The 17,242-nt window shown below is 38.1% G+C and overlaps 1 protein-coding gene across 1 annotated transcript in view; it reads right to left on the reverse strand.

Annotated features, from left to right (window-relative positions):
• Window positions 1-485: 485 nt before the first annotated feature.
• Window positions 486-17,242, reverse strand: part of Bzw2 (basic leucine zipper and W2 domains 2) — a 54,004-nt gene continuing 37,247 nt past the window's right edge. Inside the window, exons 7-12 of the mRNA XM_069996147.1 lie at window positions 14,905-15,014; window positions 11,160-11,330; window positions 8,763-8,909; window positions 7,272-7,410; window positions 1,569-1,691; window positions 486-942 (exon numbers count right to left, since the gene is read on the reverse strand). Coding sequence (XP_069852248.1) covers window positions 914-942; window positions 1,569-1,691; window positions 7,272-7,410; window positions 8,763-8,909; window positions 11,160-11,330; window positions 14,905-15,014 — 719 coding nt within the window. The 3' untranslated portion in view covers window positions 486-913. The remainder of the gene's footprint in view (window positions 943-1,568; window positions 1,692-7,271; window positions 7,411-8,762; window positions 8,910-11,159; window positions 11,331-14,904; window positions 15,015-17,242) is intronic.

The following is a 17,242-nucleotide window of genomic DNA, read 5'->3' on the forward strand; positions in this document are numbered from 1 at the left end:
CTTGAACTACAGCACCACTTCTGGCTTTTTCTGCTTATGTGGTGCTGAGGAATGGAGCCCAGGGCCTCATGCATGAAAGGCAAGCACTCTACTACTGAGTCACCTTCCCAGCCCAGGTATTTAAGATTATGTGCATGAGCCACAGTGCTTGGCTTAGCAATCTTTCAGTTCTCTATATAGAGAAAAAACAGAGTTGAGGAAATAGAGGGCTTATTTTTATAGGAGCTATGTTTATAGGTTTAATAGTAATTATTATGGTGTTAATGAAAGTGTGCATGTGTATTTTGGAATCATTTGTTTCACTCTGAAGAGAACTGAAATTTATTACTGATGATCAGAGGAACAGAACAGCTTTGGCAGATTAAAAAAATGAAACAACCTAACATTAAAGACTTGAAAAAAAAATTCTAACACCAAAATGCCATCTGTGTAAGAAGCAAAGCATAATGTAAGAAATAAAAAAAAAAACTCTGGGAATGTAAACAGATTTTTAAAAAGCCATTTATTTTAAAAAACTGAGTTTGTCAAATCACATACACGAGCAGATACACAACTACCAAAGTGGCCCTGGAATAGACACCAGTGGGGCATCCACCACACAGTACCTGAAAAATACCGCTAAAAAAAGGAGTCTGCTGAATATTCAATTTCAGATTCCTACTGGACTCCCAGTTGAATGGCTTTAAGTTAGCATATAGAGAGAGGTAGAGTCCCAAGTGTATTAGCTGATGCCTCAGGGCTCCATTTAAAAACAAAACAGAAAATGAAAACCATTTCATCTCCACACAGGGAGGCCTATCCTATTGTGTTTTTCCTTTGTGAAAACAGAAGCCAAGTTTTTCTTCCCAATGGTTCAGCATTCCCAATCAAAAAGTGTGGTGTGGTAACATAAGCATTGTGCTTGTTGAACTGGTTAATTTTCCTCACCTTCCGATTCCGATTCTAGGAGAAAAGAAAGAAGTCAGATATTGAAATAAGATCATGGGGCACCTCCCCCAATTTTGTTATTTCAAGGCACCAACTGTGTATTAAGCAAAGCTGTTATTTATGAGGGAACATAGTACACACTGCTCCTTTTCAATTCCAAGCGCAATGCTCTCCTAAAAACCTAACAGACCCATATGTGGTACTGGAGAACATAATCCTATCATTCTTTGTATCCATCTCATTCTCAACTAGATTCTCTCTCAATCATTATTCTTTTGCGGTGTATTATCATTTCAAATGCCAGTTAACTGGTAAAGGTGCTATGAAAACACTTATAGGATCCACCAAATGGAGTTTTTTCTTGTAAGTCCACCAATTATTTCTTCCTCATAATCTTCCATTAGAATGGACAAGATTTTCTTTCTTTTTTTGAAAGTATCATATAGATATTTTTTATTACCTTGCTTCAGAAAGGAGCACTAAGATGCAGGCAAAATGCTTGACATAGATGACACTTTATGAATGTTAAAATTTAAGAACACACACACACAAAGCAAAACAAAACAAGAAAAAAATGGGGGCGGGGAAGAGATAGATCATTTAAAGTATGAAAAAGAAAAGTTGTAAAACAGAATGATTACCTTCTTCTGCGTTTTGTAACCACTCAACAAATTTCTTCATCTGGTCGAGAAAAACACTCTTGCCCTTGGCAACATGTGCTTCTTTATACCACTTCAGAATTGCTTCTTCACTCAGAACATCAGCTGTAATCACACACCAAAGATTTCAAAGTTACTCCATGAATGTTGTGTTTTAAAACCTCAGGTCCTTTAACTTATTAGAAAGCAATCTCTTTTAATATTAAAAATTCTATAAAGGAAATGCAAGCTGACTGTGGCAGAACATGCCTATAATCCCAGGACTCAGATGGTAGAAGCAAGAAGATGGCAAATTGAGGCCAGTATGGCCAGTACTTGCAAATTCTCAACTACTTGAACTGCATCCCCATCCCTTTTGTTTGTATTTTGTTTTAGAGTCTTGATAACCACAAGCAGACTGGGCCTCAAACTGAAGACCCTCCCCAACATATTTCCACACACACAGTAGCTGGGATTACAAGCATGCAGCACCAAATTGCTTTCTTTATACTGCTTTAAAAGAAAAACAAAGCTTACAATTTCTTACAGATTTCTACAAAAAGTGTGAGGTATCTATTACTTAAAACTCTAAACTCTACAAGTGTGCCTTCATGTCCCCAATACTATTGAGAATATTTAATATTAAAAAATAAAAGGGAAATACAAAAATACAATTTTAGATTAGGAAATGAGATAGCAACTTGATATAAACACATTTTAACCTTCATGAGGTGCATTGTCTATAAATGGTCTATAAAGCTTATGGACTTTACAAACTTTGACACTACAGCTATTTTTTCCAAATCAGGTGATATGTACATACCTATTTTTAAATTTACCTACTTTTTTTTTTTTTTTTGCCAGTCCTGGGGCTTGAACTCAGGGACTGGGCACTGTCCTTGAGCTTCTTTTGCTCAAGGCTAGTACTCTACCATTTGAGCCACGGTGTGACTTCCAGCTTTTTCTATGTAGGTGGTACTGAGGAAACAAACTCCAGGCTTCATGCATGCTAGGCAAGCACTCTTACCACTAAGCCACATTCCCAGCCCAAATTTACCTACTTTTAAGATTTTTTTTTTGTCTAGGGCAGTCTTGGACTGAGATCCCCTATCTTTGTTCTTTGTTTCTGAGCAGCTGGGTTTACAGGTGTGTACTACCACCATCTAGCTTATTTTTGCAATAGGGTCCAGAGTCATGATAACTTTTTGTTTTTTTCCTGGACAATCCTGCTTTTTACTTTTCCTGCAGCAATCCTCCTATTCCCCCCTCTCCCTTCTTACCTCCTCCCCCTAGGAGGATTGAATTTAGGGCCTGGGCACTTGAGCTCTTTTGATCAAGGCCAGCGCTTGATATAAAAGTCTCACAGGGACTTTTTGCCCTCAGCTGGCTTTGAACCTAGACTCTCAGATCTCAGGCATTACAGGCATGATCTAGTGCCTGGCTATTTCTTCCTTTTGAGTAGCTAGGCTTGGGGGTGTATCACCATGCCTGATCCCTTTCTCTTTCTGTCTCTGTTAAATAAACTGCATTTTTGCAAAGGAAACAAGTCTGGATTTACTCATGGACAACCAAGAGTTACCATCCAGAGTCCTACACAATTATTACTGTTATTCCTTTAGTCTCTTGAGCTGTTTCCAGCTTTCCATTCTCAACTCAGAATGATGAGTTTCCCAGACAATGAAGTCTCCACTAGCCAACAAAGCCTAGTTTTTGTGGGGAGGAGAAAAAGGCAGGGAGTTACAGCCTCAGGAACTTACCTACTATTGTGCCAGACTGCCTTGTACAGGGATCACTAGGGATTTTTTGAGGGGTGGTGGTACTAGTGTTTGAACTCAGGGTCTCTCACTTCAAGGTCATTACTCTACCACTTGAGCTACATCTTCAGCTTTTAATGAGGATTTTTTTTTTTGTTTCTTTTTTTGTGCTAGTACTGGGCACTGAACTCAGGGCCTGGGAGCTGTACCTTAGCTTTTTCATCAAAGGCTGCCCCTTGAGCCACAGCTCTGCTTCCAGCTTTTGGGTGGTTAATTGGAGAAGAATATCACAGACTTTTCTGCCTAGGCTGTCTTTAAACCTCAATACTTAGATCTTAGCCTCTGAAGTAGCTAGGATTACAGGAGTGAACCATTGGTTCATAGCTAGACCGTTTTGATAAGGTGTCCTTAGCAGAAGGATGCTATATACCCAACATATACATGTATGTAACAACAATTATTATCATTACAAAATAAGATTAAATGATGTGCAAACAAGTAAAGGGAAATTCCGTTTTCTCCCCAAATGATAATACATTAGGGATGATAGAAAGAAGTTACTGAAAGCTGATTGAATCTGCTCTTTAGTGAAACTAGTTGTCTGAGGTTTCCTTGGGAAGGTTGAGAGCTGACCCCTGTGTTTTATTGCCCCACAGAGGCCAGACAGGGCCATGCAGTTAGTAAAACCACAGGGACAATACTTATGAAATGAATACTAAGTGAATGTACTGTCTACCTAACCAGATAAATAGCACAAATCTGAGCCCTTAGAGATTAAGAACCCAATGTAGTAATATAGATTTGCTTGTAGACCAAATTTCTACAACCAGGGCATTAAAAAATTTAATTTCTGTTTAGTGAAAAGGCAGAACACTCTTGAAGAACAAAAAAAGACAATTTTTTTTTTCTTGTTCCTCCCTAAAGACAGGAAAGGTTCTTTAAAATTTGGAGACCATTGAGTTTTTGTTGAGAGGTTCCTAGGAATGCCTATCAGAAATATCAAATTCCAGTGAAAGCAGTTAAGAACTAAAACCCTCTACTGTTGGACTCGAGTTCCTTTGGATTGTACGTTTGCTTTCCTTCCATTTGGCCAACTTTGTTAATGTCTCATGGAAATATTTCTGTTCCCTGAGAAGCCTCTTTTTCTTCTCCAAATTGGATTCAGATTCAAGTTGAGTACCCTCCCTGATCTATCACTCATTCTACCACTTTGCAAATTCTCAACAAGGCGCCTCTGTTGACGGCTGACATCAGAAGTTTGTTTTCTTCTATATTTGAAATTCAGAAAGTTGTAAGCTATTTGGTTCATTTCATTTCCAGCATTTAACAGGACTGACCAATAATACTCAATACATGTAAAAGACAAATGAACTAAATTGATGAGGAAAAGTTGAGTATTTCTCAATTTAGAGAATTCTAGTTTAAAATCAGGTGCTCAGGAGGATGAAAGAGATAATAGAGACTATAAAAATAGGGTGAGATTTTCTAGTTTTCCAAAATGTCAATTAATTAAGTTTAGGTAATTAAGTTTAAAACTATGTGACCTAAGACATGGGAAAGTCAGAGGATGTCACATAGGGATATAACTAAAAAATAATTTCCCCTAAGAGTTCTGGGAATATTTGCTGAGAAGAACCTTTATCTTCTTGTAAGAACAAGAATAAAAAGAAATCTTTGCCAGGCGCATATGGCTCCACCTGTAAACATAGCTTCTCAGAAGGCAGAGATCTGAGGATCATGATTCTGAGTCAGCTGGAGCAGGAAATTCCATGAGATTCTTTTCTTCCGTTAGTCACTAAAAAGCTAGAAGTACAGTGGTGGCTCAAGTGGTAGAGCAACAGCCTTGAGTAAAAAACCTCAGGGACAGCACCCAGACCCTGAGTTCGAGCCCAGAATTGGCAACAAAACAAAACAAACAAAAAAGGAACATGTGGAAGATTATGAAATTACTGAGAAAATAATAGTTTTAGCAACTCAAGGATATGTTTATAAGTTGCCAGTTTAAAAAGTTTCTTGATTTCTTTTTACAAAGTAAGCAAGAGAAAATCGATGTTGGCACCTTTCCAGGTTCCCAAGGGCCTGCTCAAACTTGTCACAGCCCTCATCAACTTTAGGTTATTTAAGCTGATTATTACTGCTAACAAGCAGTTTGTTGACTTTTTAGTGAATTAAGAGCAACAATAAACTAGGATACTCCTGAAAAAGGAGCATCAACTGTGCTGGGTTAGAAAAATTCTGGTAAGAAACTGGAAGGGTTATCTAGTCTATGACAAGAAGGCAAACTGCATTGGAGAAATTAGCTGATCAAGTTTGCTTCTTTATTGCCTTCTCACAAAGCAAATGGAAAACCTGCTCCGTAGGCTTCTTTATTAGCCTTAAAACAGGAGCTAGTTGTGGCTGTAGTGGATAGAAGGACTACTGGCCTACTGGTTACTGGTTACACAGACTTTGTTCTTATTCTTGGTTGCTGATCATTGTATGTAGGTTAGCAATATGGACCTCAGGTTTGATTCTGAGGAGTCAATTTGAGTATTATTTGGTGAGCCCAAGGCTGGGCTTTGGCACTGTCCCTGCACTCTTCAGCTCAAGGTGAGTACCACTTGAGCCACAGCGCCACTTCCGTTTTCTAGTGGCTTTTTGGAGATAAGAGTCTCATGGACTTTTCTGCCTGGGCTGGCTTTGAACCACGATCTTCAGATCTCATCCTCCTGAATAGCTAGAATTACAGGCCTGAGCCACCGGCGCCCTGCTTTTTCCTTTCTTTTTTGGAGACATGGTCTCACGATATACTTCAGACTGTCCTGGACTCACCCTCTCATATATATCTTATTATATATCTCATAATATATTTTTTATATATGTGAGATATACCTCAGACTCACCCTCTCTTATGAGGGTGGCCTCTAATATGCAGTGCTGGAATTATAGGTGTGTGCTACCATACTTAGCTAAGTCCTAATTTTGAGATCCTGTCACCTCATGATCATATCCAAAATTCCTAATGGTGACCAACTTTGAATGATATGTAAGTTATCACATTCTATAATTAGCTGACATATTTCAGCAGTCTGCAAAGTAAAATTTCAACAAAACACTGTGAGCAAGGTACATACATTTAATTAGAAAATGGCTAATAATGTGAAATTTGAATATTCCAACTTCTTTATCACTGTCAGATGATTCTAATAATATGCTAAAAGGAAAATTAACTGGAATTACTTTATAACCTAATTATTCTGATATTATGCTACTTACGTTTGTAATAACTTCTAATTAGCATTATAATGTTCAAACTCTCTCTTTAGAGCTCCTTCCTCCCCTTACAAATCTACATAAATCTGGACCATAATTTTTTTTTATGCTGTAGGTACAGAGATTGAGATCAGCTAAAACCTTTAGCATTCATTTTTAGTGCAAGTTGTCATAGCAACCTAAGCCTTATAAAATACAATGAGAAGACAGTAAATGTGAAAGCCTAAAATAGCCATTGACTTAGAAAATAAAATGCTGGGCCAAATAATTAAAATGCCAAGTGAAAAAGGCTCATTATTTCAGTAATTTTCAAGTCAGATCTATGGTACCTCAACAGGTTTGAACATAGCATATACAGCATTTGATAATCCTTGTTATGAGAGCTAATTGTTCCAGGACTAAGGGAGACTCAATTATCTTATATAATTACATTCTTTCACCATCCCTGAAGAAAAATATCCAGTTTACCCCCAGTCTTCTGGCAACTTTCCCCAGTGAAGTACCCAGGAGTTTTGCTAGGCTGGATCCCCAGGCAAAGTACAAGGCTGTGTGCTTCTTTTTTTTAACCTCACTACAACTTTTAGATGATGATCTCTGTGGCCCTCTCACCCCCTGGCACAGAAACTTCTAATCTCCTGCTACACCCTTGAGGGGCTTCAACACTGAGGCAAAGGTTGGAACCACACAGATGGATAGCTACCTTTATAAAAGAGAACCACGATCTTCTGAAAGGCTTTCATGAAGTGGATGTTGTCATAACAGTATTCTTGAACCTTCTGGAGGAGGATCAGCTCTGACTGGCCTTGGGAGCTGAACACAGCCAGCAAGGGAGCGTATTGCTAGACCAGAAACAGAATAAACGCAATAACTTGTCTGGGATGTAAGGAGTCAATACTGGTGGAATATTCATGACCTGCAGCTCTGCTTAGAAAACATTTGTTCATATTTAGGACTATTATCTTCCTACTATCATAGCATATCTAACCAAAATGAATTACTTTTATCACAGTGTTTTAGATTTCCCTCACTGTTTCCATGAAAATGAGCCTAAATATGAGACTGCTCCTGTATTAAAATTGCTGTGTCTGCTATTTGTAATTGATATCGTAAAAATGACATTTATAGTACTCGTTACCTCAAAGTATGGCTCTACCAAGACAGGAGGAGTGAAGTCTCTTTCCCCAGATACCCTAGCCTCTTTACAGGTCATCTGGGCAGCTTTGTTCTTATTGTTTCTTTTATCACAACAAATGTCCTTGGATTTTTGCCACTGATGTACAGCTATTGTTTTCTCTAATCTCTCTTTAATTCAGCCCTTACCTCTTCCATCCCTAATCAACATAACCTGCAAAGTTTGCTCATACCTCATTTCTCATGAACAGAGTCATTTTTCTTTTTGGTGACAGTACTGGAGCTAGAACTCACGGCCTGGACTCTTAGAGTTTTTGCTCAAGGCTGGTTCCCTATCACGTCAGCTACAGCTTTGCTTTTGGCTTTTGGTGGTTAATTGGAGATAACAGTCTCATAGGCTTTTCAGTGCATGTTGGCTTTAAACCATGGATCTCAGCTTCTTGAGCAGCTAAGATTACAAGTGTAAGCAAGCCACAGGCACCTGGCAGAGACTCATTTCCTACGAATTATATTCTACCTAGTTTATATTCTGACCTTGATTTCCCAACTCAAGTGTCAGGATCTAACTCTACACTTCAATATAGTTTTGTAAGGGAGGAAACAATAAAAGCATTTAGTAAACTGTCATACAGGATAGAATGAACGCCAATAATTATATCATATTTAATATATGGTATGGTACTGTGCATGATGATTCTGTTTTTTTTTTTTTTTGGATAAGCTTTTTTTTTTTTTTTTTAAATGGTGGTCTCGGGGCTTGAATTCAGGTCCTAAGTACTGTTCCTGAGCTTTTTTGCTCAAGGTTAGTAATCTACCACTTAAACCACAGTTCCACTACTGGCTTTTTTGTTATTAATTGGAGATAAAAGAATCATGGATTTTCCTGCCTGGACTGCCTTCAACCCATGATTGTCAGATCTCAATCTCCTTATTAGCTAGGATTAAGGTATAAGTCTCCCACAATTTCTGGTCATTTTAAATCACAACTAGAAACCATTTGACACACTCCAGAGGTTCAGGTGGCCTACTGCTGAGCCAGCTTCTTAAGAACACTTTTTACCTTCAGATGCTTAAGGGCTTGCTCTGCAACAAGTTCTTCTTTCTTGTTCCATTCGACAGCATTCATGATACAGGTCCACAGGAGGCCAATCACTGCTGTTTCGGGGAGGTCATTCCTTTTCATTTCTTCTTTGACATAAAGCACCACCTACATTTCAGAGGAAGGGAGGGGTCTGAATGTAACAGCAGCTGGGGTGTTCCTCCTCTCACTGCTTGGTCAATAAAAGGTTTGGGGGTAGATAAGAAAGTCTGTCCAGTCCCCCCATTTCTGGCACAGATTGCCAATTACTCAAGAAAGGAAAAGACTATGTTCTCAGTGTAGATTTGTTTTTAGTCCAGAAACTAATAGGTTTAGCTTTAGCCAGAAGCTGCAGGATAGCTGGAATGAAGGAGGATCTCTGTCCTAGGTTGTGTTTTTGCATGGAGGAATCCATTGTAGAACGTGGATACTTGAGCCAATTTGACTTCTTGAAATTTGAAAACGGCATCAGAGCTGTGACTTTATTTACCTCCACATCTCAGCTTTTTTATTTTTTATGGTCATGGGGCTTTAACTCTGGGTCTGGGCAGTCATTCAGCTCTTCAGCTCAAGGCTAGCACTCTACCACTTGAGCCACAGTACCACTTCCGGCTTTTTCTGTTTATGTGGTGCTGCGGAGGAATTGAACCCAGGACCTCATGCATGGCAAGCACTCTACCACTGAGCCACCTTCCCAGCCCCTCCATGTCTCAACTTTAAACCTTTTATTGGATAATGACTTGAGTCTATAATATCTGTTCTCTATAATTTTCCCTTTAATTATTACTCTGGCTCACCTCAAGGTTCTTTGCAGTGAAAAGTAAATTTGTAAGGTAAACTATACAGTGCAAGGCAACTTTCAAAATTCTTATCTATCAATTCAGCTAAACTCAGAAGATTATTTTCCTCTTTCCAAATATGGATGAACATGTAAATTTATCCTCCATTCTCATGATCTAGGACACAGGTCTGCCTATCGATGTATTTTGTATCAAATTTATTTGGAATGCTTTTCCCTTTTGAAATAAAATCACAGAGGTTAAAGCCATGTATCTCAAGAAAACTTTTAGGGGGCTGGGAAGGTGGCTCAGTGGTCGAGCGCTTGCCTTGTATGCATGAGGCCCTGGGTTCGATTCCCTAGCACCACATAAGCAAAAAGAAAAAAAGCTGGAAGTGGCGCTGTGGCTCAAGTGGTAGAGCGCTAGCCTTGAGCTGAAGAGCTGAGGGACAGCACCCAGGCCCAGAGTTCAGGCCCACGACCGGAACCAAAAAAAAAAAAAAAAAGAAAGAAAGAAAACTTTTAGTATAGTGGTACAATTCTTTCTGTCCTTTTCTATGCTTTTTTGAGTGAAAAAGATATTGTTTCTATTACTTCTGGACAGCAGAAACAGCAGTAGTGGGCTGAGCTACCCTTGAGATGAGAATCGGCTGGGCTGGTTGTGTGAGGGATGCCGCAAAGGATGACAGCCTTGCGTCTGAAATTGCCACAGTGGTGTCTGTTACAGCTTTTTCTTTCCCATGGGAAATCAGATACATACAAGCTCTGGCTGAATATACTGTTGACTTTAACATCATGAGATTTGAGAGTATTTGCTGTTCCAATACCTCCATCTTGTGGATAGTTATCAACTATGAAAAGAGCTTTGAAAGGTGAAAATTGAGGGGAAGGGGAAGGATTCTTCAGTTTTAATTTCCAGCTTATCACATAGAAGGCTGATTTTGAAGTTTTCTCTAGACATGTAAAAATACACAAAACTACAGTCATAGGAACTGTTGTTGTCTAGATTATGCCTGTGCATGGTCATAAATGTAAAATAAAATAAATGTAGCTTTTACATTATACACAGCTATTGTGAATGGTATCAAACAAGCTGCTGGTCCAAATGGTCTTTTTTCTTGGTATGAATTCAATCTTTTCTTCTTCAAACATAAAGCCAATGGGATAAGATTTGGCTCAGGGATAGAGTTCTTGTCTAGTATGTGTTAAGCAATCCCCAGCATCACAAAGAACAAAAACAAACAAAAATCTACATATTCATACCAAGTGACTGATTCTAACATTAATTCCAAACACTAATAAAATATTTAAAGGTTTGTAGTAGCAAAGGACAGTTTTTATATGAAAAAGATTACTAAGGGAAAGAGAGCTTATGGCATATGATCTATGTATATAACACAACCATGTACATGTGTATGTATGTACATGTATATGTGTATATATAAATGTATATATATGTATATGTATGTACATAGGTATGTCTGTGATACTGAGACTAGAACCATGGTCCTCACACATGTGGGTCAAGCCCTCTACCATTAAGTGACAACATAGCCCTTCTCTGATATGTGTTGCAGGGGTGACTGCTTGTGGTCTCCCACCTCCTTTATTGGGCATTCCTGAGACAGTCGCTCCTGGAGTTCCTTCTGCAGTTCCTTCCTGGTGCCCAGGGACTGCTGAACTCGTAGAAAATCTGACAGTTCCTTCAGCCCTGCATCAGTGAAGTACTTAGCAAAATGATCCACACTCTGTCTGTTCACTGGAAAGAGTTCCTGAGAGAAAAATGAGAGAAGACTCTTATTCAAATTTCAACAGGCATAAAGGATAAAGCTTTCATATTTAACATATTACTTAAGATATCCCCTATCTTGAAGAGAATAACAAGGTCTAGTTTTCCACAGAACATATCTCTAGTGTATCTAGAGAGCTATACACCTTTTATAATAAAGCAATTTCAGAATGAGAATGGTCAGCAATTTAAATCAAGTAGCTTTACTTTATTCATATTGATTGACCAGTTCCTCTTTCTTTTACTTTGTACATGACTGCATGTATAAATGCAGAAGTTAATTTGCTAAAACAAATATAAATAATAACTGATTATTATTTGAAATACTTCACTCTGGAAAGAAAAATGTTGAAATCACTGATGATTTATACTGTTTCCTTTTGTTAATATACAAAAGTAAATTTTAGTGATGTTGAAAAGGACAGAAGATAATACAGAATAACAATATGACCATTTTCTTCTCTATCTATATTCTGATTCTGAGCAAATGTTGCTATTATTCTGAAATATGAACAGAGGAGCAATGAAGAAATCTGTCATGATCTATTGCTGATGGCTGCTCTCAAATTTGACAAGACCTAACAAACTAAATTCAACATAAGAAATTCTTAAGTTGATTATATAATTTCGATGGAACTTTTTACTATTCTTAAGAAAAGAGCAAAACACCAGAGCTGCTTTTGTATTTTTATTTCATTTCATTTTACCCTACACGTTTGGCAGAATCTCAGTAACACTTAGTCATGATCTAATCCTGTGTGAGTTCAACACCCAACTAAGAAATTAAGGCAATTTTCAAAGCTTTTACATTTTTTTCAAGCTGCTGTCAAGTCTAAAGAATAGACCTAAACCTAAACCAACTAGATTTGCATATATAGTGCTAAAGGCAGTATGACTCCAATATAAATTTCAGTGAAAAGATGTATATATAATACGTTTGCTACCATGTATAGGAGTATAGCCAGCAGTTTCTATGTTAATAACTACTTCAATATTCCCCATCTTCTAACCATCTTCCTTCCTTGAGTCATACGTTTCAAACTGTCAGATCAGAGTTTGTGGGAAAAACCTACCAAACCTGCATTTGTGTTAAAACACTTTATATCAGACTGATATTTTGTCACTAATATTTCTCTTAAGATCTTCCAAATTTACAGAAGGGAAGTTATTCAATTTTATAGATTTCCCTCCATGAATCGACATTGTACTAGTTCTTTCCCCATAACAATTGTGTAAAGAAATTTTTCTAGATGATAGAATTAAGTATCAAGATGGTGGGGCAAATGGGGGAGAATGACAGTCAAGCTATATTGATTGTACTCATAACCTGAGTTCAGAAATTGAAACCCTTTTGTATAACTACTTAATAATAATAATAAGAAGAAAAAGATGGAGTCTTTTTATGGCAAGTTGAAATAGATTCTATCCTTGTTCCCAATCACTTACCTTCTCTCTGTCAACATAATACTACAACAAGCCTTTCCTTGCAGAAGTAGCTTCTCAGTGAACTGAATTTACCACCCTATTGCCTGTTAATGTCTTTGTCTAACAGAAGGTAAGTTTTTAGTGTACTTGATGACTTTCATTCTGTCCTTCTCTATTCTCTTCCTCTATGAGAACAGAATGTCTTAAATGGGACCTGTTCTTCCAGTCTAGGTCTTGGAATGAAATACCTATATTCCCCTAATAAATTATTAATCTGCCCTTTAAGATTCTTTGTTCCTATTTATAAGAGTCCCCTAGACAAGGGCAGGGAACTTTTCTATTTTTTTTTTTTTTTGGGTCCAGTCGTGGGGCCTGAACTCTGGGCCTGGGCGCTGTCCCTCAGCTCTTCAGCTCAAGGCTAGCGCTCTACCACTTGAGCCACAGCACCACTTCCGGCTTTTTTCCTTTTGCTTATGTGGTGCTGAGGAATCGAACCCAGGGCCTCAGGCTTGCAAGGCAAGCGCTTCTACCACTGAGCCAACTTCCCAGCACGGAACTTTTCTATTTTGTTTGCTCCTGGCCCCACAACTTCTAAGATCATGCCTAGAACAGAGCAGGCACTCAAATATATACTGAAAGAAAATTATTGTCATTAGCAGAAACGAATTAGATCCCAGGTTTAGTCATTTTTCTTCTTTACCATGATATAAACACTTTATAAAGGCACAGACCGGGCTATTTTAAGTGATTGGGAGAAGTTGGTAGGGGCATTGCATCTTGACTTTAGATTTTTCTTAGAATTATAAAAAGTAATTCTACATTGAGAAATCTGTTATCTATACAGACAGGAACTATAGGGAGAAAAGAGCAACTATAAGAACAAAATAATTTTCTTTGAGAAGTACAAAAATGGGAGAAATAAAAATATATTTAGCAGTTGTGTTCATCAAAGCTTCAAATTAAATATAATTAGTTTGCTTTCTTCAACTGTTTAAGAATTTCCAGGGGTGGGTGCTAGTGGCTCAAACTTACAATCCTAGCTATTCAGGAGGCTGAGATCTGAAGATTGGGGTTTAAAGCCAGCCTGGGCTTCCTAGTCTGACATTCTTTTATCCTATAACTTACAAAAAGTTGAAAATAGAGCTGTGGCTTAAGTGGTAGAGCACTAGTCTTGAGCAAAAAAAGCTCAGAAATGATGCATAGGCCCAGAGTGCAAGCCCCATGACTAGCACAAATATATAAATATATACACACACACACACACACACACAAGCATTTTTTAATGAAGAATCTTGTTGATACTTACATGTTCTCAGCAAATACTTAACAAGTGTTTGAGAACAGTGTAGTCTAACTCCTATCCATCTCAATAGTTAGACTACTAATCTAATCTCACTCTACTAATCTTATCAATGGGATGCTGCTTTCTCCCCCCCCCCCATCATATTAAAATGTTAGGTTTACATACTAGTGAAATTTTTTTTTTGAGGGGGTGTCAGTCTCACAGGGCTTGAATTCAGGACTTCGGATCTGTCACTGGAACACTTTTGCTCATGTTTACCTCCCTACTACTTGAGTCACAGCTTCACTTCTGGCTTACTGGAGCAAAGAGTCTCATAGTCTTTCCTGCTGGGCTGGGTTTCAAACTGCTATCCTTAGACATCAACCTGCTGAGTAGTTAAGATTATAGAATGGGAGGGAAGGGATGGTAGGGGAAAAACAAAGGAGGAGGCAACAATGCTTGATGCGAAATGTACTGATTACCTTTCTTATGTGATTGTAACCCCTCTATACAGTATTTTCACAAAAAAGAACTTATAAAAAAAAAAGAAAAAAGATTACAGGGGTGAGCCACAGGTAACCAGCTCCCAAAAATCTTAAATCTGGCAAAACATTAAGAAGCTTCAAAATCCATTTTTGACTATGATTACCTATGACTGTAAGTATTTCAGGCCATTTACCTCCTAAAAATTACAATGGGAGTTAGCTTCTACTAAGCACACAGAAAAGAGAGGAACACAATTTCAGTTCTGTAGAGGCGCTGACATCTCAGGTATGAGTGAACTCTGAAGGCTCTGTCAAAGTCACAACGGAACCGTCACACGTAAAACCGATGCTAACAAAACACTTACGAGCAGCCTCTTGTCTAAGTTGGCCTTTCTCAAGGAAGAGGTAACAGAGTTGGCATCTTTTTCTGCCATCCAGGCTTTGAACAACTTGACAGCAAAGGAGGCTGCAATGCCTGTGGGGACAACAAAACAACAACAACAAAACCTAGAATTTCATTCCTTAAAGAAGCAAAACCACCTGTGATGATTTTCAAGGCAACATTTCTTACCAGGTTCCCAGAAACAGGTAAATAACTACAAGACCTGGTTTGGTAAAAAGGAAAAATGGTCAACCTATTGGCATGGCTCTTCTTGTTTCATTAGTACAAAGAGTACATGTATCAAGAAGGGGAAAGAAAAAAGTTGTAAGATTTTATGAAATTGGACTTCTGATTCCAACTTGCTTTAATTGTTAATTGCTTACGTATTTACTTTTTCTTTGATCAAATACATATTTATGGCCCTTATTTTTGCCTGCATTTCATCAGTTTATGTTTGCAACACTCATCTTCTCTTTTGGCTTTCTGAGCAGCATAATGGTTGTTGGTAGGACAAGTACCTTACAAAAGTTGATAGAAAATGTAGCTAGGAAGACAGTGGTAGATGCATTTACTCAGAAAAATTGGTATAAAGTAAAAGCGCCAGCTGTGTTCAGCATGAGAAATACTGGAAAAAACGCTAGTTACAATGATTCAGAAACCAAAATTGCATCTGATGATTCTAAGTTTGTGAATTTGAGGTGAGCCTTGCTGATCTGCAGAATAATGAAGTTGAACTTAGAAAATTCAAGGTAATTACTGGGAATTTTCAGGGCAAACACTAACTGCCTTGCTGATTTCCATGGCATGGATCTTACCTATGACAAAATGTGTTCCATGTAAAAAATAGCAGACCGTGACTGAAGCTCATGTTCATGTTAAGACTGTGGATGTTTCATCTGTTCTGTTGGTTTTACTAAAATGTAAAAATGAGATGCAGAAGACCTCTGGCACACAGCATCAACATTTCTGCTGAGATGATGGAAATCATGCCCAAGAAATACAGATAATTCAAAGAAGAGGTCAAAAAACTGATTCCACACATCTTTGAGAAAGGCATGAGACAGACTTGCCCGTGCAGTTAGCCTCCTTATGATCGTCTCACTACAGAAGTAAATGCAGAAAAGCCAAAATTTGAATTGGAAAACTTATGAATTCACAGTGAAGGTTACAGCTCCAGAAAAGCTACTGGTGCTGAGAAAAGGTCTAAGGTCTAACAAGCTGCTAACAACTCAGACTTTGTGTAGTGACAAACATAATGTCCTATTTGTGAAAACAAAAAAAGTGATCCTGCAATTCAAGCATAGTCCATGAGACACAACATGGCAACTAATTTGTTGAAAATGATGCCAGCAAAGATAAACAGGAATGTATAATAAACATAGCTATAAACAAATGTGCACCATTTATTTCACATTTCTCCAAAAAAAGAGCATTTAAAAACATTTGATACCTGACTTAAGTGACTGTAACCCCTCTGTACATCATCTTTATAATAACAATAAAAGATTAAAAGATTATTGAGTTAAGCTTACAAAGATACCAAGGGTCGTTTTAAATCTCTGGACTTCTAAATAGTTTTATTTAGGTAGCTGTGTTAATTAGGAAGCCACTCAATCATATAACCACAATTATATTGTGATTATTTAAAAAAAAAAAAAGCAGACAATCATTAGATAGTTCTGTGAACAATCAAAAATTTGTAAATTTGTGATACATTTGCTCAAGAATTATGGTGTAGTTGGAATTATTTATCTTGGTTTTTGTGAACTGAAGTTTTCTATTCTCCTTACTGCCTAAGAGAATCCTTGGTGAGTTAACATCGGATTGGTCTAAGTCCTGACATCACCGCTTTATGCATGATTAACTTAGTGATCTCCACCCATTCTATCCCTTTAAAGGGTAGTACTACTGGGCTTATACTGGTCATGTGATTTGGAACAGTCAACCAGTTGATGAAGATATAAAATCATCCTATGTTTAAGAGCAATGCGCCGGGCACTGGTGGCTCACGCCTGTAATCCTAGCTACTCAGGAGGCTGAGATCTGAGGATCGCGGTTCAAAGCCAGCCCGGGCAAGAAAGACCGTGAGACTCCTATCTCCAATAAACCACCAGAAAACCGGAAGTGGCCCTGTAGCTCAAGTGGTAGAGCGCTCGCCTTGAGCTGAAGAGCTGAAGAGCTGAGGGACAGCGCCCAGGCCCAGAGTTCAAGCCCCACGACCGACAAAAAAAAAAGAGCAATGCTTTTGTACTCAAACAGGAAGGACACATGTACCATAATTATACCAGCATCCTTGGGATGGAGTTCATGCCACAGATGAT

The sequence above is a fragment of the Dipodomys merriami genome, unplaced genomic scaffold, assembly GCF_024711535.1.
Source record: "Dipodomys merriami isolate MVZ:Mamm:240054 unplaced genomic scaffold, mDipMer1.0.p SCAF_5, whole genome shotgun sequence".
Classification (NCBI taxonomy): Eukaryota; Metazoa; Chordata; class Mammalia; order Rodentia; family Heteromyidae; genus Dipodomys; species Dipodomys merriami.